The sequence below is a fragment of the Dama dama genome, chromosome 30 (assembly GCF_033118175.1).
Source record: "Dama dama isolate Ldn47 chromosome 30, ASM3311817v1, whole genome shotgun sequence".
NCBI classification, from domain to species: domain Eukaryota; kingdom Metazoa; phylum Chordata; class Mammalia; order Artiodactyla; family Cervidae; genus Dama; species Dama dama.
Genome location: NC_083710.1, coordinates 20,555,854 through 20,577,528, shown reverse-complemented (window position 1 = coordinate 20,577,528; position 21,675 = coordinate 20,555,854). Strand labels below are relative to the sequence as shown.

The following is a 21,675-nucleotide window of genomic DNA, read 5'->3' as shown; positions in this document are numbered from 1 at the left end:
CTGTGGTGTTGGAGAAGACTCTTGAGAGTCCCTTGGACTGCAAGGAGAGCTAACCAGTCAATCCTAAAGGAAATCACTCCTGAATATTCATTGGAAGGACTGATGCTGAAGCTGAAGCTCCAATCCTCTGGCCACCTGATGCGAAGAACCGACTCACTGGAAAAGATCCTGATGCTGGGAAAGACTGAAGGCAGGAGGAGAAGGGGACGACAGAGGATGGGATGGTTGGATGGCATCACTGACTTGATGGACATGAGTCTGAGTAAACTCCAGGAGATGGCGAAGGACACGGAAGCCTGGGGTGCTGCAGTCCATGAGGTTGCAAAGAGTTGGACACAACTGAGTGACTGAACTGAACTGAACTTCCTCAGCTATAGAACACAGTGCTTAGAGTATCCATCTCAGAGTTTTAAATTTTAAACGCGATCACCTTCACAGATTAGCCAGTGCCTGGTGCAGATGAAATGCTCAATAAACAGTAACTACTGTATTACCGTTGCCGTATTTCTACACATTTTAAACATAGCATTTGGAACTTAAAAGCAAGCACTTTCGCCAGACCTCCCTGGTGGTCAGTGGCTGAGACTCCACGTCCCCAGTGCAGCAGTCCAGGGTTCGATCCCTGGTAGGGGAAATGGATCCTGATGCCACAACTAAGAGTTTATATGCCACAACGAAATCCTACATGCCACAACAAAGATGGGAGATCCCCAGGGTCGCAACTAAGACAAGTATAGCCAAATAAATGAACAAATATTGAAAACAAAACAAGCACTTTCTTCCCATCCTTCATTCTCAGACCTTGAACTGGGCTAATGCGATGGCAGGAGTCCTCCTTGATTTGTTCTTCTTCCATGATGTTTGACATTGGCACATTGAGGCTAACAGTGTCTTCATCAGAAGGCTGAAAAGAAAACGAGGCACTGTCTCATTCAAGGGAGAAGTGTTATCAAGGCAGATTAAGAGAATGTTTTGTGATCAAAAAAAAAAGTACTGTGATTCTCACAAACATAGTACTGAGTAAAAGAGACCAAAGGATAATGCCACTAATATATAAATTCAAAGACAGGCAAAATTAATCTATGGTGTTTGAAGTCTGGATAGTGGCTGCTCCTGGGTTGGGGGGTGGGTGCATGAGGGGGTCTTCCTGGGTGGCTGGTACAGCTCTCTTTCTCTAACTAGGAACTGTTTGTCTGCGTGTGCTCACTTGTTCAAAATTCATCAAGCTAACACACACATACTTCTCTGTACGTACATTTTGATCTGAAATTTTTTTCTGGTTCCTAATGATATTTTCTAATCTAAGAGTCAGGACACTGAGAAGGACTGGATAACATCTGATCGAACAAAGAAATAACTGGAAATCCACTACCAAGCTAGCCCTAAGTCTAATCGATTGCTATCATAGTAATGGTGCGCTGAGATCTGACAACGGTACTGATTTACCAAAAGTACATTAAGGTTTCACGGGGCCAAATACAGAGAGTAGGCAGTCAGCCCCCGAAACATCTCATTTATTTACAGTGCATCTTTACACACAACATCGAGCTTCAGTTTATTTCCCTGTTTAGGCAGAGGAAGCTGTTTTAAATATATAAGAAGCTGCTTTAAATATAGTACTTAAAAGGAACATGGGTTCTGTGCAATTTTCAGAATAATGCTTCTATTTAGTAATCAGACTTAGTTCTCCCTTGGGGTCTTGTTTCCCACACTAACTGATGAAGCTTATTCAGATAATCTATGATTCTGTCACATGTGAAATATGAAGCCTCATGTATTTTCCTATGTCTCCACTTTAGCGTCACTATTTCGAGAAAAGCTTTCCCAATCACAGGGATCAGGAACCCCACAGAGCAGGTTTCAGGTGACTGTGGCTTGCTCCTAAACTCCCGAGGCTGTGACTTGTACCATACAGTGTTCGTCTTACTTTTGGACACATGTACAGACTGTTCAGAAACTGGCAGAAAACAAACGTGCATTTCATTCATTACCCAGCTCTTTACTGGGCCTCACATTTGTTTTCTGTTTGCTTATCTGAGTGATAAATGCTAAATCAATCTGAGTGACAAATGTGAAATCAATCAGACAATGGCAACAGCCAAAGAGGGGGATGAAGCGTGAATTCTAAACCCGACAAGGAGGTATTAAGTAGGGAACAAGATTGACCGCAGATGATAACATATTTGCCAAATAAACTGAAAATAGAAAGTTACATAGAATAATTTGGAACCTTTATCCGTGTAAAACACACCTTTCTTGGAGGTGTTCTCAGGTAATGAGACTATAATGTGCAATAAATAGGAAGACAAAAAGACAAAGGGAAAATGTGCACACTTTATTCTATTGAACATAATCCTTTCTGCAGTCCTTCCTTCTACCCTCCTCCCATCTTTAAAAACTTAGCAAAATTCCAAGATATGCATCTAGTTAAAAAGGAGAAAATAAACCCTTGGCCTCCTTTTAGAATATTAGCATCCTACTTATACTAAGTGGGAACAAAAGGATAATGAAGTTCTTTGTTTAATGTTTTATTAATGAACTTAATTATCCTTAGAAGACAGATAAAGGATAAAGCAGAGTCTGTTTTAATTTAATAGAAAATAAGCTCGGGTGAGTAATTTCTGAAACAATGGACTATTTCAGGGGACTTATGAGTTTTAATACAGCTAAGGGAGCTGAATTAAATAAAACTTATAAAGCAATGTGTTGAGTATTTTTTCCCCCAGGGAATCACAATAAACTACTCATGTAGGTTCATGAGGGTAATTTCATTTTATTGATATTGGCTTTCTTTTTCTGCCTATAAACTCTTCTTCCTTTTGAAATATTCTATATTAGAAAAATATTAAGGTATACTAATTTTTAATACACTGCCTTATGAAATATTTTGTGGGAAATAAATTTAAATATCTTAGCTACATATTAAATCTCAAATGCCTAAAGAGAACAGGGAAAAGGCAATTTTCCTGGATTTATATATACAAAGAGTAAAAATTCAGATTTCTTAAGAGTAATTGACCTACTAATCACATCTTAAAAGAGTATTATCAGTCGCTAAGTCGTGTTTGACTCTTTTGCGACCTCATGGACTCTAGCCCACCAGGCTCCTCTGTCCATGGAATTCTCCAGGCAAGAATACTAGAGTGGGTTGCCATTTCCTTCTCCAGGGGATCTTCCCAACCCAGGAATCAAACCCGAATCTCCTGCATTGGCAGGCAATTCTTTATCACTGAGCCACCAGAGAAGCCCGTAAAAGAGTATTGCAATGTTTCAGAATTCAATAACCACAAAAACTCAGTGTGTGAGTGTATATGTATGTGTGGCTCAGTCCACCTCAGTAAGTTCCCTCAAAAAGGGAAGGCATCATGATATGTGTGTGTGTGTGTGTGTGTGTGTGTGTGTGTGTGTGTGCGTGTGTGTGTGAAGGCATCGTGATACCTCCACCCCTACCCCAGCTGTCCCTCTTAGCTCTGCTGGTCAAGAAACTGCACGTGATGATTTATTAGTGAAAGAGTTTGGGAACCGAACAAACTATATGTAACAAATGTTCTAAATGAGTTATTTATAACCACTTTACAAAGCTCTAGTGTGGGAGGCCTCTTAGCTCACAAATCACCAAGCTTTTATCTGGTATTATCTGAAAAGAACACAATCTAAGAATTTCCGAAAAACAAATACTGCTGTAAAAATTATGGCTACTTAAAAATGCATTTCCTGTGGGTAGAATGCAATGAACATCTGATTGCTTAACATTTATGCAGGCGTATTAACAGCCTTTTCCTAAGTTACTCTGTCATTTAAAAACAAACACTGATATTTATAAAAATACTTCCTGGGTACTTGCACACCACTTAGTCATTTTATAATATTTATTAAGCATGCGAGAATATTCTAGACAATGTGAGGTGGGGTGGGAGGAGGGGAAGGAGACAGGGACTCTATTCTTGAGACATTTACAAAATACTAAAGATGCAGAAAAAGCTAAAAACAGTTAATATTTATAGAACACTTAGAAAATTTCAAATAACTTTCACAAACATTATCACATGTTCTCAGGCAATTCCCTTTATCCAAGAGGCCAGTGAATGCAAGCAGATACACCTAAAGGCACAGAAGGAAAATAATCTGATCCCGAACTTTACCTCTGTGGCAGATAATCGTTTGTCTCCGTTATCACTCCCAACGCCCGAATCAGAATCCTTCTTGCTGGGTTATATGCCATCGATATTGAATTCATTTAGAAAAGAATCAAAATGACAAAGTTCAGAACAACATACATCAACTTATATCAAAATAATGACTTTGCTATATAAATTTTTATTATTATCCAAAAGCAACAAATCAGTTGAATATTATAAGGATATTAAGACAAGGCCCAACTTGGGCTTCCCTCATAGCTCAGTTGGTAAAGAATCTGCCTGCAATGCAGGAGAGCCGGGTTCGATGCCTGGGTTGGGAAGATCCCCTGGAGAAGGAAATGGCAACCCACTCCAGTATTCTTGCCTGGGAAATCCCATGGACAGAGGAGCCTGGCAGGCTGCAGTCCATGGGGTTGCAAGAGTTGGACACGACTTAGTGTCTAAACCACCACCACCAAGACAAGGCCCTAATGAAAATCAGATTCTTGAACGGTCTGTTGGACAATTTTTTAATTTAATTAATTAGTTAATTTATTTTTGGCCTCACCACTGACACATGAGATCTTAGTTCCCTGACTGGGGATTGAACCAGCAACTCCTGCATTGTAAGAGCAGAGTCTTACCACTGGACCACAAGGGAAGCCCCAGAACTGTCTAAATATAATGTAAAATGAATTCCTTGTGTCTGGATTTACATTCTACCTGAGTGGCCTGTTTTTTTAATCAGGTAACAATTTTCTTATTTTATTAATTCTAGAGTATTTAAAAGCAAAATCTGTCAGTTGCTCTTACCTTTCATGTTATGAAATATCCTAACTTTCAATAATTCTGCAAACTTTTATCCAGTGACTAAATAAATTTGATAGTATGTTTAAAACAATAAAATAATGAATACTTCTTTTAAGCATTATATAAAGGTACCATTAAGGTAGGCTGAGATCTTAAGTCACTGTATTTACTTTTTAGTAAAAAGTTAAGGAAATATTTCTGCAATGAGTACATCTCAAAAACAACCTGCATGTCTACAAGTGTGTTGAGTGTGAGAATTCTGTTCTCTGAAAATTCAAGGCCCAATTTATGCCACAAAATGGTCAAGGACACACGAAATGATTCTAAAGTTTCCATTCTAAATAGAAAATGGCAAAAACTATGCACAGGGCATTTTTAAAAGATAATTAAAAAAATAAAGAGTGCACTGTTTCTTAACAATGTTCCAGAAGCACTGTAAAAATTAACTTAGAAAACCATGTCTCAGTTTGATATATTTGTTTGAACTAATAAGTAAAATATATACACATTTATATTATAGATCTTATTTATAAGGCTATACATAAACAGGTGTGTATATACATGTATGCACACACATAGGCAGCACTCAAGAAGGACTGATTATTAATTAGGAGAGGGTAGATGAGATTGAAAGATGACAAAATATTATCAACATTATCAATTTTCCCATTCTTATTCCAAAAGTGGCTGAGACTCTGATGTATAAAACTGTACTGGTTGAGTGAAACAAAAGGATTCTGGGGGTTATTTACTGGGAGTGTGTTGGGCTAAACAAATTATAAATGGGGCTTCCAGTCGACGGTGGTCATACTCACCCGTCTTCCACGTGCTGGTGTAAATGTGGCCTTTCCATGGTGTGGAGATAAAGGGAGTCTGTTGTCTTAATCTGGCATGCTTGGATGCTCAGATACTTGAATATGTGCACTTTGCCCTTGGTGCAAATCTAAGGGGAAAATAATAATAAGTAGCTCATTTTTTAAAGACAAAACAAAATGCAAACATCAGACATCTCACTCCATATGTCTTAGTTTTTGCATTTTCACTTTAAGTAATATGTCAACAACAATCACTAAACTTGACATCTCCAAAACAGGTAAGATTTAAAGGCAATCATCTCCTCCAAATTCTACCTGAATAGGAGACTGTGCTCAAGAAATTTCTAGTTTCTCTGCACTAAACTGCAAAATTTTAACAGAAATATATTTATGTAAAAATAGTGTAAAAAGTATGTATGCCATATGACTGACCTAGAAATGTTCCAATTCTGAAAGCATATACATTTAATTTTGTTCTCACATAGTTTAATATTTGAGCTTGAATCTTGTCTCTAAATAACTGACAATCATATTTTTAAATGGTCAAACTCCATTTTCCAGCTAACTTTAAAAGACTCTATGACTCCTTTCGTAAACCATACACTCCAGAAAAAGTTTCAAACGCATGCACAAATGATCAATGCAACTGAGTTAAGTGAAATAATCAAATATAATTCTGGAGTTGCAGTGACCAGAACAGCGAGGCAAAAGCTGGTAAACAACCTGATGTCACAGAAGATGACATATTGTAGTCAGATGTACCCGAGGTTTCAGTTTTTAAAAAACTGTGACTGTTTATGATCATGTCTCATACATTAATTCTGCAGAATATTAAAAAAAAAAAAAACGGTTCTGCTGAGAGTTGCTTAGGTGCTATTGATAGCATACCCCCCCCCCCCACCCCCAGCAGCAACAACTTTGCTGAGAGACCCCTCACCTGTGCTGGAGGAGACTGCAGAGGGTTATTCTCAAGCAGTAATACTTGCAGCTGTTTCATCTCTCTAAAACAAATGGGAATCACGAGCACTTTATTGCAGGAAAAGTCAAACTTTACCAAGGGAAGATCTACTAGTTCTAAAAGAACAGGAAAAAAGAAAAAAAGAAAAAAAAACTCAGAAAGCAATAAGATTAAGTGGGTAAACATTCAAAAATTTTCTGCTTATCAGGAGATATATCATTTAGCATAATTAAAATCAAGTTGTGCATGAGGAATATACATTATGTTTATATTGCATTGACCAAAAAGTCCGTTTGGGTTTAAGCAAAACTAAAAGACATGATTTTCATTTTCATCAAGAACTTTATTGAACAACATACTCAGTAACCAAACAAACTTTTTGGCCAGCTCAATATAACATTTTACTGAAGAAGAGAGGAAAGCTTTCACTGGGGGCCCAAAAGTTTTAATCTATTGTTAGTTCTGATAAGAGCTGCAAATGCTATACATGTACAACAATAAAAAGGCTCTTTTCCCAGCAAAACAATCACATAAGCCACACCACACCAAGATATGCTTATGTTTTAACTTCCAACTGTTTTCAAACAGCTTGCTAGCTTATGAATAACATGCTAATTACAACATATCCTTATGTATTCTGTGTATGTGGGTTGGCAGAATCTCAGAACGAGTTACTAGAAATATGTTCATGATTGTTTAACACCACTTTAAAAAATAAATGCTATCAAATTTGGAATTTTGCAACAGACCCTGTAATTCTGATTTGATCAGGCTTTATTCTACTGCTTTAAAAGAAGTCTTCTGTAGCTCCACAAACAAGACACAACATTATATTTAGCATAAAATCCCCACCCAGCGGCATAGCAAACACTCAGTAATTTCAAGCATTCCAACCGACATTGGCAGCTGCAAGAAACGAACTCCAATGTATTCCATAGAGCAAAGAGGCTGAGCGATGCCAGACATGTAGGGTGACACGGGGCAAATCACTAAGATCTCTGTACGAGAGACGACAGAGGGCTCATTTCAGAACGGGCCTCACCACGTTTGTTATGAAATCTGTAAGGGGTGATATGCGGTGCTTTCAGATACTCAAGCAGATGAAGGCCAGGGACTATAGGAAGAAGAGGAACCAAAGGCAGAGACCTTGAGAAAGTATTCCTAATAACACTATCCCTCCACTCCCCCTGTACTGCCTGAGGGTTTTCACATTACTCAGCTAGACTACTTCAAGTTCCACCAACAAAGGCTCACTTAGCAACCAATCCCTTTTCTGAGGTCAACTTACTCTGGGTGTGGTCAACTTACTCTGGGACATTCCCTCTCTCATACCTTAGTGAACTGCTCTGTATTAAAGAAAAGAGTCATGAGACTGAAATGCAAGGACAGTGGAACAAGATCGTTACTCAGCAGCTCCCAAACTCAGGTCCATGACAGGCAGGCAATTGTGTAAGAGAAACCCAGGATGTGTATGTTTTTTTATTGGAATACAGTTGATTTACAACGCTTGTATTAGTTTCAGGGGTACAGCAAAGTGATTCGGTTATACATACATATGTATGTATGTGTAAGACCCTGATGCTGGGAAAGATTGGAGGCAAAAGGAGAAGGGGGCAGCAGAAGATGAGACTGGTTAGATAGCATCACTGTCACAACGGACATGAACTTGAGCAAACTCTGGGAGGTGGTGGAGGGCAGGGGAGCCTGACGTGCTGCAGTCCACGGGGTCACCAAGAGTCAGACACGACTTAGTGACTGAACAACTACTATGTGTATATATTTTTTCAGACTCTTTTCCCTTATAGTTTATTACAAGATATTGAATATAGTTCCTGGTGCTATATAGCAGGGCATACACACACAGATATAATAGTGTGTATCTGCTAGTCCCAAACTCCTAATTAATCCCTCCCCCTGTCCCCTCTGGTAACCCTAAGTTTCTTTTTTACGTCTGTGAGTTTATTTCGGTTCTGTAAATAAATTCATTTGTATCTTTTTTTAGATTCCACATATAAGTGATATCATAAGATATTTGTATTTCCCTGTCTGACTTCACTAATCTCTCGGTTCAACCATGGTGCTGCAAATGACATTATTTCATTCTTATTCACGGCTGAGTAATATTCCATCGTATAAATGCACCGCATCTTCTTTATCCATTCCTCTGTTGATGGACAGTTAGATTGCTTCCATGTCTTGGCTATAGTAAATAGTGCTTCTGTGCACACCCACTCCAGTGCTCTTGCCTGGAGAATCCCGGGGACGGGGGAGCCTGGGGGGCTGCCGTCTATGGGGTCGCACAGAGTCGGACACGACTGAAGTGGCTTAACAGCAGCAGCAGCTGCTGCGATGCACATTAGGGTGCATACATCTTTTCTAATCAGAATTTTTGAATTCTAATTCAAGCTGGATGTGTATTTTTTTTAATTGCCCCCAAGGAATTCTCTGCTCAGACCCATCTCTCCAACCAATAGCAGGATAAGTGATTTTCCTCAGGCCTCACTTGTCCCGGTTGCCTTGATGAAGTGCTTGGACAGCAGTGGGAGGTAGACAGGAGGTGAGCCCTGGGACAGCATGGAATCAAGAAACTTAAAGGAAGAGCTCTTTCCACCTCACAGTCTGTTTCTAAAAACAGAGCTGACAATTAGGGGGACTATGTATAAATAGAATATCTCTTTGCTGTAACTTCCAGTAGTATGAATCCATCTCTCCAATGGTTGACTCGACTCTCGCCAAGTTAGCCTGGCAAATCAGGATAGTTTAACCGGACTCTGCTCTTCAACAAATTGCCACTTAAAATGAAGACTTTAAGGCAAGACTAGAGAGCTAATCTCATAGTATTATGAGATACTATGAAGACATACTATAAAGATATAGCAGAAGGGGAAAGAAGGTGACTTAAAAGAAAAGATGGTTTTTATAATGACTATTCCTTTTAGTGCCTGTTGGGGACACAATTACCATCTTAGTTTAGGAACGCTAGAACCCGATAGCTTCACAACAAGAAAAGGGAAGAGAAAATAGTAACTCTACTCAGAAAAGGTCAAAAGAATAGGAAAGGTGGGGGGTGGGGGGTAACAAAGAACAGCAATGAATCCCACTCCTCTCTCTCCATTGCAAAGAGGAGCAATGAATGACTGCCTTAATACTCTGTTCTGGTCCCAGAAAGTACGAAGAAAGAAGAGTCTCCCGGTTGCATGAGGAAAAACACCATAAAATGGATCTGGGCAATAAGGCCACAAACCTTTCCCCTCCTCCTCAGATTGAAAGTATACGAGGAAGGATACTAAAGAGGAAAAGTAAATGAGTAAATACTAAAAGTCTTTAAATTCACTGCCTCAGAGCATTATCAATGCTCTTTTGTTAACAGAGTTCTCTGGAGTGAAGCAAAAAGAAACTCGATATTCAGGAAATTATTTTTTTAAAAAAGATTTTCCAGTAAACTAAAGTTTTAGCTCTTAGTGTTTATTAAAATATGGAATCTGAGAAAACAGAATTATGGAAAGCATAGGAATTTGTAACCGATCTTTTTAGAAGGAATGCTTTTAAGTTAAGAGCACAAGGAACAGTTTCAGAAACAAATCTCTTGATTTTACAGATGCACTTTCTTCCCTCATGTTTCTATTACAGAAAACTGTTAAATGATTAAATTTTTTTAAAAAAAATAAGATTTCAATAATTTGTAATGATTTCTCAATAATTAACATGACAGCTTAAGTTTAAATGAAAGTTTTCCTTAATGCTATGAAAGGTTATATGCTTACAGATTTGCTGTCTATATAATAAAAGAGTTTTTCCTTCATACTTGCTCAAACCAAGAAAACAATTTCATCCACTGAAAAGCAGAACTGCATAATGACAAAATGAAAAATCACTGTTTTTATGCCAAGTCATCTCAAGTAATAAAGTGATAAATCTTTATGCTAAGTTTCTAATTTTCTTTCTTTAAAATACTAGTCAGGATGAGAAAGGTGAAGATGGAAGATACACTTCAAGCAGATGACATTTTATAAAGATCTTTCCCTTTCATGAGCTCCATTTTCTTGCTTTGAATAATGAAGCATTTCAAGCCAAAGATCATGAAGCAGGAACAGAATAATAAAAATCAGGCAGTTCTAAAATAGCTGTGTGAGGGTCAGATTAACCAAATGCTGTTTCCAAATATACACTTTAGCTTTGAGATATATTTGCAAATGTAAATTTGAAATTGGGTATGCCTCGTGTGCTCAAATGAAAATGACAGAAACCAGTGTCATCTTGGAAGACCAGAGTATGTTCTGGAGAAAGCATTCAATGTTACAGTGTTCATCAACTCCTCCCTGATTCAGGGCCAAATGAGGATCCCAAAATGTGAAATTCAGATCCAGCACCACCTACAAGGTTCCTTATCAAAGTTCTTAATGGCCTAACACTTCTGAATAAATATATCTCTTTAATTTTTATTTATTTTTATTATATTGAAGTACAGTTGACTGACAATTTTTTTTTCTATTGAATTATCTTTTCACTTGAACTTCAACACAACATCATATCAGAGGGCACAATGTGGAAGCCCAGAGATGCACAGAAGCGTTTGCCTGAGTCTGGCTCCTAGGTGGTGCTATCTGCAGGGCTCTGAGTTCGCGCTGTGTCTCTGGGGACCTGAGTCTCCATCCTTGCTCCAGGCTTCAAGAAATTCATCAAAACAACCAGAGCTAGGGGTCCAAATTTCACTTCAGCAGGGGCACACCCTCTCCTGCAGTGTGGATCCGAGACACAAGATGCTCCCTGGATCTGCAGGACCAAGCACCGCAACTAAGTGTTGGCCGGACAGTTGAGGACATCACAGGTCCACACCAACAGCTACTCATGTTGCCTCCTGATAGGAGCTGGACTGTGTGACCCCCAAACTCCTATGTCGGAACCGTGACCCCGCCCCAGTTCCTCAGAATGTAACTGTATTTGGAGGCAGGCAGGGCCTTTAAAGGGTAGGTGAGTTGATGGGGTTATTAGGGAAGGAGGGTCCTAACCCAATATGATGGGTGTCCTCACAAGAAGAGGAGGTTAGGACACACACAGTGGGAAGTTGGCATGAAAATGCAGGGAGTCAAGGAAAGAGGCCTCTAAAGAAACAAAACTGACCAACACTATGATCTCAGACTTACAGCTTCCAAACTGCAGGAAAATATATCTCCATTGTTTAAGTCTACTACGTCCTTGGTACTTTGTTATGGGAGTCTGAGCAAACACCACACACACACACACACACACACACACACACACACACACACACACACACACAGAGCTTTATGCGGGGGAATGATTTTGTTACTGAAACCCTTGACTAAAATTACAACGTGAATGTAACTTCTCTGTTATCTACACATGAAATTCAAATTATAATCAATATCAATAGGTACACACAAACATGACTGGATTTACCTTCACAAAGGTTATTAAAAAATAATAAAAGTCTTCTGTTGATTCATTTTTCCCTCTATTTTTTTTTTTTACCTTGTGGTAAAACCTTAAGGTAATTTCTTCTGACATTCAGTTCTCGTAGGGATTTCAATTGCCCTATCTGCTGAGGCAGAGCTGTGATCTCGTTGCAGCTGACATCCTGCATCGCAAACAAAAAGAGAAAGAATAAAGGCCTTTCACTGGGAAATCAAGCATTTCAGGGGAAATCTCATTAAGGAATTTAAATATTAGAATAACTATACAGGTACATTTTTATATTGATCTCCAGGTCTGAGGCCAAGTGAGGCTTAGCACAGAGAAAAAGAAGAAAGTACAATGTTTTAAAAACATCCTCTGGAGAGAGAAAAGGTAAAAAGAGGCATGTTAGTAGCCTTTTGTAGCTACTCTCGGGCTGCTGCATTCACATGCTTCAGTCTTACTCAATTCTCACAACAAATCCATGGGACAGTATTACTGGCCTAATATGCACAGATCAGAAAAACGAGGCCCAGAAAAGTTCTGTCAATTGTCCAAGACTTGCAGAGTAAACACTCAGAACCAATTCCCAACCCACTGTTCAGCCACTACCCTATCTCACCAGACGCTCACAATTTACAGTGTATAATTATGTATATTAATGCATTGTTTAGATACATTATTTATTTTAAATTTAATTCTTATCAGAAGGCTGAAAACTTTGGACTGGAACATGTTTATAAACATTTACAAGCAAGACTGTGGAGGATGAAGACTATGTCTTCTCTGCCTTGGAAAAAATAATACTCCACTGGTAATCAACAAAGGTCCGTCTAGTCAAAGCTATGGTTTTTCCAATAGTCGTGTATGAATGTGAGATTTGGACTATAAAGAAAGCTGAGCGCAGAAGAATTGATGCTTTTGAACTGTGGTGTTGGAGAAGACTCTTTTTTTTTTTTAATTAATTTATTTATTTTAATTGTTGAGAGTCCCTTGGACTGCAAGGAGATCAAACCAGTCAATCCTAAAGGAAATCAGCCGTGAATATTCATTAGAAGCATTGGTGCTAAAGCTGAAACTCCAATTCTTTGGCCACCTGATGCGAAGAACTGACTCACTGGAAAAGACCCTGACGCTGGGAAAGATTGAAGGCGGGAGGAGAAGGGGACAACAGAGGATGAGACGGTTGGATGGCATCACCAACGTGATGGACATGAGTTTGTGTAAGCTCCAGGAGTTGGTGATGGAAAGGGAAACCTGGCGTGCTGCAGTCCATGGGGTCACAAAGAGTCAGATACGACTGAGTGACTGAACTAAACTGAATCATTAATGAGAATAACCTCAACACATGCAAAAAGGTGGCCATGACATCTTTAATCTTCTATCGTATTATCATCCCTAATGCCACTCTTCCTCTTGTTCCTGGTAGCTCTGCCCTGCTCTCCACCTCCCTCACCCCAGCTACCCCCTTAGTCCAGACCAGCAGTATCTCTCAGCCAGACACTATAATGGTCTCCTGGTTGTTTGCAAGCATCAAGATCCTCCTTGGATTCATCTTTCACACAGTGAAGATTTACAGAGTGTGAACTTCACTGTGTCATCCACCAGCTCAAACATTTGCAGCAGCTCCTTAGAAACTCTAGGATAAAGTACCAAACTCAAAACCACTCAATTGTTTGCCTCCTCCTGTAAGCCCACAAGCTCCTAGATGGAAGAGACTATTTCTTAGCCACTTTGATCTCCTGGTGCCAAGCAGAATGCCAGGTAGAAAGTACAAGATCAATAAATATTGGATAAAACGTCTTAAGCTGCTTTATGTTGATGCTCCATGATGCTGCAGTTTATTCTGTCTCTGGCTGGGAGACCAGGAGGCCCCAACATACACACCAAATTTCTTGCAGGTCCTGCTTGATGTCACAGAACCATAGGTATATTTGGACTACAAATGATCCCAATGAGATCAAGTCCGTAAACATCCCACACCACTGCTGAATCTACAAAAAAAAAATCCCCCTTCACTCCTCCTTTTAGAAGGAACAAAGCCTCGTTTCATAATCACTTATATGAGAGGAACTCATTGACCAATTCCCTGAAAGCTCCAGGCTCTGTGTAAGAGCAGGGCTGCACAGAACACAGTGGATCACTGTCCTCTGGTCCCATCTCTTCTCAATATCCTCAGGTGACCTGCCAATCTGTCATGGTCATGAAGGTGTTACATGGATATCACTTGATGAAAAGGAATAACATCACTCATACTGAAGGCATTTAAGCTGTGATCTATGAAGTCTGGGCACACACACTGGAATCAGCCTGCCACGCTGTTCTGCACTCAGCGCTCTGACTTGGGGTGGAGGTGGGGGGCTGGCATGTGACAGGTTAAGAACATTAGATGTTCGATGGCATCACCCCCGAGCTGGCTGTTGCTGCATTGCTTCTGGCCCAGAAAAGTCACACCAAATTTTATTAAAGGCTTCCTTAATGTTAAAAAAAAAAAAAAAAAAAACCCACAAGCACATCTGGAGAGACATAAAAGTCTAAGGAAGTAATTACATAATTAGGAGGTCCAGAGACTGGCTCGGTCACTCTTACCCCCTCACTGAGTCAATAAATTATTCTGCCTTTTTGAATATACGTCCATGTATGAGAAGTGAAAAGTGAAATGCCTTCTTCTCCCGATTACAACAGCATCTCAGCAGCCATAGAAGTCAATAACCAGACCCATGCAGTGGAAGTTTTATCTTTCTTTGCTTCAACCAAGTTACAAATTTGCAAGAAGTACCATTTTAAAATCTAAGAGCCCTCACACAAATGGTACACAGGTGAGCCCTAGAAATATATGAAATTAAATTATTTTATTGGACTCAGGATCAGGCACAGATTGTTGATGATCCTGAAGGAAGAATCAGTCAGATTATTTTCCCACCTCTAAGGAGAATTTATGTTGACATCTGAAATTTTTTTTCTAAGTCTGTGACTGATAGCATGAGAAAGATACTTTTGCAGAAGATGGGAACTGCAGATTTTTCAATGTGAAACTGATGATTTTGAGAAGTTTCAAACACATAATTTTTTAAAAATCTTTCTCTTAAAACAAGAGAGTTGCGAGGGGCAAGCCAAGAGAAAACAGATATATTTAGGCAGCATTATGAAATACTCTGAGATAAAATGCATTTTTATTCTATTTTTTTCCTGTATAGTATATTCACTTTGCACGTTGTTGATTACTGCTGGTTAAGTCATGAAATTACAGTCTGCTGTTTCCCTAAGTTTCCCTAAATATAGATAATTTTTCCAACATATATTTCTAAGTGGCTTTATCAAAGAAAGTAGACTCCCCTCAGCTATATTTAAATACTTACTTACCAGGAGGGAAAATGCTTTCTTAATTTATTTTTTTAAAGAACTTCACATAATGTTAACAACAAGCTTTTCCTTCTAACTTACAAGACAGGACATCTGTAGACCATTAGAAACACAAAGTCCAATTGTCCATTCACATTTTGAAGGGTATATGATGAAGGTCAAATTATTTTAATAATACTCTGCACTGCCATCAGTTACTTCCTGTTCTGCCAAAATAATGAGGGGAAAGCGAGATAAAGACTTTTCACTCTTGTATGATCAATACTGCAAAAACTGTGCTAACCTCTTCCTTCTCAGCTACTAAACCCTGCCAAGTTTTAAAGAGGTTATGAATTTTGCCACAAAAATTAAACCACATAGGTAATTATGTCTTAATTAGTTGGGGAATGAGGAGGAGGACAGAGAGGAAAATAGTCTAGATGTTTTTGGATAGGATACTTCAGGTTAGAAAGTAAAAAAGCAACATTCCTAGAATAGCTTGGTTCTTTAGAACATGTCTTTCCCCATTTGGTCTAAAAGAAAGTATGTTTTTTTGTTTTTGTTTTTTTAGGGGGGAGAGTTCATTTTAAAAAGATATGATTTAATAAATAAATTTTAAAAATAAACAATATTAATGCCCCATATGGCTGCAATAGTAATAATTTATCAAGTTAGGAGTTCCAGAACCAGTAGCTTCTTTAGATAATCATGAATCCCTTCTGAATTGTCTATTAGCCCTAAGCTATGTCCTGCAGAATAATTATTGCAAGCTATAGTGAAACCAAATTACCATATATTTAGCATTATAATATTGTAAACAAACAGAAAGGCCCAAAAGCAAAAATCTTAAGTGTATCATAAATATTTACTAATTCTATTCTTTTTGAAACAGAAATGAATCTAATCATTATGCATTACATAATCACATTAACCCCCAAACTTACATTTTATGGGCCAGCCAATTTTCTCATTTAGATTAAAAAAATAACTTCAGCAATGACTTAAAATACATGTATTTTCGGCTGGTTTAATCAAAATGCTCTGAAGCAACCCAAAGAAACACTTTAGAAGTTAAGATTCTCATTCATCACAACCCTTCTGGGCAATTAACAAAAAAAGTCTCTAGAAAGGTTAAATGCATGTTCCAGATTAATACATTTTAGCTGACTGACTGCTAGTCGCAAACTTACCTTCAGAATGCAAAAATGACAAGGATTTAAAACATTAGCGTAGGTTCAAGATTATTAAAGCAGGAAAGGTTCATTTTCAGAATGTAACATTTTTAGAAAGACTAGACCTGTTTTTTCAAGTTGTAACTTCTAATGAAAGCCAACATAATTAAGTGTGTCAAGATGATTTTTGGTTAGAGAAGGTTTCCAGGGAGACCAGACTACGCTGCAGAACTGCATCTGGTATTCTCATGAGCTATCTTCCCCTGACTCTTGGGTTTTCAAAATCTTAGTGTTGCTATACTATGGCTTAAGTCATATTTTAAAATCTAGCTCTTTATTTAACAGAAGAAAATGCGAACATTCTAACAGGAAATACAAGCTATTAATACTAGTGGCCTCCCATCATGTGACCATATCCTTTTGTGGAAATGCCTTTGTGTGACTTCCACTGTGCAATTTGAGGTCAATATCTTAACCTCTCTGTTCCTATGTAAAAAGAAGAGATGAGATTATAGATCACTCTAATTTCCTTACAACGTCAGGAAAATCCTTCTACCACATTAGAAATAATGAAAAAATTTGTTGAAAGACAGATGCTTAACTGACTTAGGAGTAATGTCAATTTTGATTTTTTAGCAATCAAAAATCTAAAAGCCTGTAGTAAGAACTTTTTAAAACAAATTGGTATGCTCATTTAAATTCAAAAATTTTTCAAGCAACCTCTGGTATGATAAATTATTACCTCTCAACACTTACTGAGAGTCTCTTTCTAGTATAAAACTCTAGTTCACACCCTTCCACATACCCACAAACACACACCTCACCCCCTGGCTCTTCATAAGAAATGCAGAGGTAAAAGCAACAGAAGGGACCTTGAACAGGCCTTGGTTCTCCAATTCTCTCACAGAAACCAGAGAGGTTGGGAGGCATCTGCAGAGACTATGAAAGGACCTATGATTTGAGTAGACATGAATTCCTGTCTCTGTTAAATCTACCTCAGAGACCAGAATGCTACACATAAAAATAATGAAGAGATTTTCCTTATAAGCTGCTCAATACATCCAGTGTCTACTCTATCCTTGAATTCCAACTCTCCACACAGCCAGATATTTCACACAAAAAAGGAGGAAAAAAAACAAACAATAGTGTGTCTACTCAGGGCCAGAAAATGCATCTTCTAGTCAGTTATTACCTGAGTCAGACCCTGTGAGTTTTTGGGTTGAAAAAGCGGGCTTCTAAAACAGTGATATTATGTTCTCTTATGTGAAGCTAAGCACTGGAACACACAATTTTCACCCATAGCATGAGTTGAGAGGAGACAGGATTGAGAAAAACCAAATGAGAGATGGACCATCTGTGGACCTCAGTGAGTCAGCACAATCAGAGAACCAGTGAGACCTAAAGTGAAAGGCAAAGTGAAGTCGCTCAGTCGTGTCCGAATCTTTGAGACCTCATGGACTGTAGCCTACCAGGCTCCTCCGTCCATGGGATTTTCCAAGCAAGAGTACTGGAGTGGGTTGCCATTTCCTTCTCCAGGAGATCTTCCCGACCCAGGGATTGAACCCGGATCTCCCACATTGTAAGCAGATGCTTTACCGTTTGAGCCACTAGGGAAGATGGTGACCTTTGACAAAGGCCCCATAAAAGGTTCTCAAACGACTGTGTTCTTAGTGTGCCTGTCTTCCTCAGAGCCATCTGTTAATAACATGGCTTCATACGGTATTTCTCACCAAATATTTAACACACCTTATCCTTCAGGCATGACTTGACAAGTAAAACAAAAAAACAAAAACACAACAAAAGACAAGTTTGCAGGATCTTTAAGAATAACGTGATGTTTAGTCAACTCAAGAGAAGTCTACTGACCCTTGTGCCTGGCTTGTGGTTCTTCAAGGAGGAAACTCACAGACACTGTCCATTTGCACCACACCCTGTTTTTGTAACATTCTCCCTGCTGTTCATGGCCTGCCACAACTTTAATGGGAAAACCACTGCAAGTGGAAACAGGGAAGCTCCACAGAAAGAAACCACGGCTTCTCTCCATGAGAGGTTTGCAATCCAGATGAAGGCCCAGTGAGCTCAGCCACCGCTGTGCCGTGGAAAGGTTTCGGTTTTCACTCCAGCTTCACCACATCGTAGCCCCATGCCTTTGGGTAAGTAATTCTGAAACCCAAACTTGTCTGTGAAAGGCAGACAGGATATCCACCTTGCTGGGCGACTGTCAGGATCGAATGATGGAACACGTGTCATATACCCAGCGAAGTGTGTTGCATACAATGTAAGTGCTCAGTAAATGCCAGGGCCATGTATCTCTGTCCCTGATAGAAAGAACATGCAGATATAAAGACTTAACAAAGGAACACAGACAGCTACAGCTCCAAGGAGACAAGCAGTACAGACGTAATGCAGTGTCCAAGGAGGTCAAAAAGTCCTACATCATTCCCATTAGAAATGATGCTTTGAGGCACAAACTCAATAGAGTTTAGGCTCAGGCTCCCTAAGTTTTCCAGCACCTGAAACGATGTGTTAATCCATCCTGGCCTCTCCTGTGGATTTAAGAAAAAAAAAAAAAATCTCAGAAGTACTTCTTAATGAAAGTCTTCAGGGAAGGAGGAAAAATTGCTTATCCATATCTCTGTACAATCACTAAATGTCAATGCTTTATGTTTTAAGGTTCTTAAGGTAACTGATATATTCAGGAAAGTAAGATACTGTTTTCCAACTCCCAACTCCTCAAAAATCAGAGAGGGCACCTCCTTTCTTACAGATGGCTATCATTTCTGTCTTTTAAGCCAATGATGACTCTTGGAAGAGAAGAGTTTATAACTCAGTTTAGCATACTCTTTGAGTCTAACATGAACATTTTCAAAATATTTCTTCCAAAATAGTTAAACAATGTTCAGAGCCTGATAATAAACTGTGAGATTTTATCAGCACTTAGGTGGCTTCATGCAGCCTGAATGCTTGGGGAGCTCCCCAATTTTTTTTTTTTTTTGTAAGTTCGTTGTTATGTAACTACAAAACAGGAGACTCCCATGCAATTCCAGAATTATTTCAGGCTCCCCAGGGAATTTTTTTTCCAACTGATAGCTAAAAATCCTCTGACGTGGTTACCTGTAGTATCAGAACTATTTTAAGCAAAAAGATATGAAAGATAAATAAGAACAGACGGAAACCAGTCATTTTTAGTCTATGACCTTAAGCAAGGCCAGTCACCCTTTGTGGTTAAATAATGGCAACTTATTAAATATTCATCAACTTTGCAAATAAATGCTTTTTGCAAAGATCATGCTTGCTCATAGAGCAGAAAGAACACAGAATACAGGGTTGCCCATGAAGGGTGACCATGAGCCACGTGTGGCTACTGGGCAAGAGAAGTGTGGCCAGTCCAGCCTATGATGTGCTGGTGGAAAATACACAGTTGACCTTAAAAACTTAGGATGAAAGAAAGACTGTAAAGTATCTCATCCATTTTATATTGTAGAGATGTTGAAACAATATTTTGGCTATCCAGGGTTAATTAAATATGTTGTAAAGATGACTTTCACTTGCTTCTGTTCTTTTAATGTGGCTACTAGTACATTTAAAATGACATTTGCAGAAGAACAAATATCATATGATATCACTTATATGTGGAATCTTTAAAAAAAAATGGTACAAGTGAACTTATTTACAAAACAGAAATAGAATCACACATGTAAAGAACAGTCTTATGATTACCAAGGGGGAAAGGGGAGGATGGAAAAACTGGAAGACTGGGACTGATAGGTACACACTAGTATATATAAAATAGATAACTAATAAGGACCTACTGTAGGGCATAGGAAACTCCACTCAGTACTCTGTAATGACCTATATAGGAAAAGAACCTTAAAGAGAGTGGATATAGGTATAGCTGATTCACTTTGCCATACAGCAAAAAGTAGTAAATCAACTATATCCCAATATATATATATATATTTTTTTTTAAGGCAAAAACAAAAAATAAAATGACATTTGCTGCCTGCATAGTCTTTTCACGGGACCGCGCTGGGTGAGGGCATTTCTGCTTGGGTTGTAAGTCAGTTTGCCAGGGTGACCTTCTAGGCACCGCTCACCATCTCTCTGCCTTGGATTTCCTCTTTTGCAAGATGTTGAAAGTTTGGACTAGATGTCTTTTAAAAAACCCCTATGGCTCTAACATTCCAGGGCTCAGGGGTTCAACAGTTTATTGCTAGTGGAGAAAAGATACTAGGAGGGGGCTGATGACGGTGCCGGATCCAAGAAGCAGAGCGGCCTTCTCTGGAGCTGGGCTCTGGTCAGGGAGCAAAGAAAAGCCCAGAGCACCCCTTACAGCCAGCCAGCAGCTCACGTGCCCTGAGGCTGCAGACGGTGCTCTTCCACCTCTGCCGCATGCCAGCCCAGCAGCTGATGAGTATCCAAGGAAAGCCCTGCTCCGTGTGGGGCTGGCTCCAGAGCTCAACACGTGCAGCCCCTCTTAGTGGATGAGCAGGCCGGTAGCCCACAGCTGAGGGCGGGCACGCTGTCGGCATAAGCCTGGGAGCAGTGGGACCGAAACACAGGCTGGCTGCCAAAGACTGACCTCACCGACGTGCCACCCATCCGCTCCATGGGAGCCTGAGCAGTGCAAAAAACCCAACTTCTTATTCACACTGGATCGGCAAGACCTAATCCAAATTCTAGTAAACTTAGATTTGGGTGTTTCAGACTCCTAAAAGAAGCATTTGTTTTTAAAGGCATATAACTCTCCGTTCCTTCCAAAGTGTTATTTGGTATACTTTTTGTTTTCTGGAATTGGTTAATATGGAAACTTCTGAATTAAATTGGACTGAAAGACAGAGTCACCCCTCACTGGCACGGCATGTGGGAGTCTTCCCAATCTATCCCAAGCCACCTTCGTGGCCCACTCTCCCCGACCTAATAGTAGCCCTTAGCAATCATGTTTTGGGGATGTCAGTCTTGTGTCAGGGGCTTCCCTGTGGCTCAGTGGTAAAGAATCCTGCCAACGCAGGAGATGTTGGTTTGATCCCTGGATCAGGAAGATC

The 21,675-nt window shown here is 39.3% G+C and overlaps 1 protein-coding gene across 3 annotated transcripts in view; it reads right to left on the bottom strand.

Moving 5' to 3' along the window:
- The window catches only part of LRCH1 (leucine rich repeats and calponin homology domain containing 1), a 210,336-nt gene that overhangs the window by 58,550 nt on the left and 130,111 nt on the right, over window positions 1–21,675 (bottom strand). For all 3 annotated transcript variants that reach the window (XM_061133487.1, XM_061133488.1, XM_061133486.1), the window contains exons 4-8: window positions 12,195–12,300; window positions 6,681–6,817; window positions 5,744–5,871; window positions 4,143–4,206; window positions 802–904 (exon numbers count right to left, since the gene is read on the bottom strand). In XM_061133487.1, coding sequence (XP_060989470.1) covers window positions 802–904; window positions 4,143–4,206; window positions 5,744–5,871; window positions 6,681–6,817; window positions 12,195–12,300 — 538 coding nt within the window. The remainder of the gene's footprint in view (window positions 1–801; window positions 905–4,142; window positions 4,207–5,743; window positions 5,872–6,680; window positions 6,818–12,194; window positions 12,301–21,675) is intronic.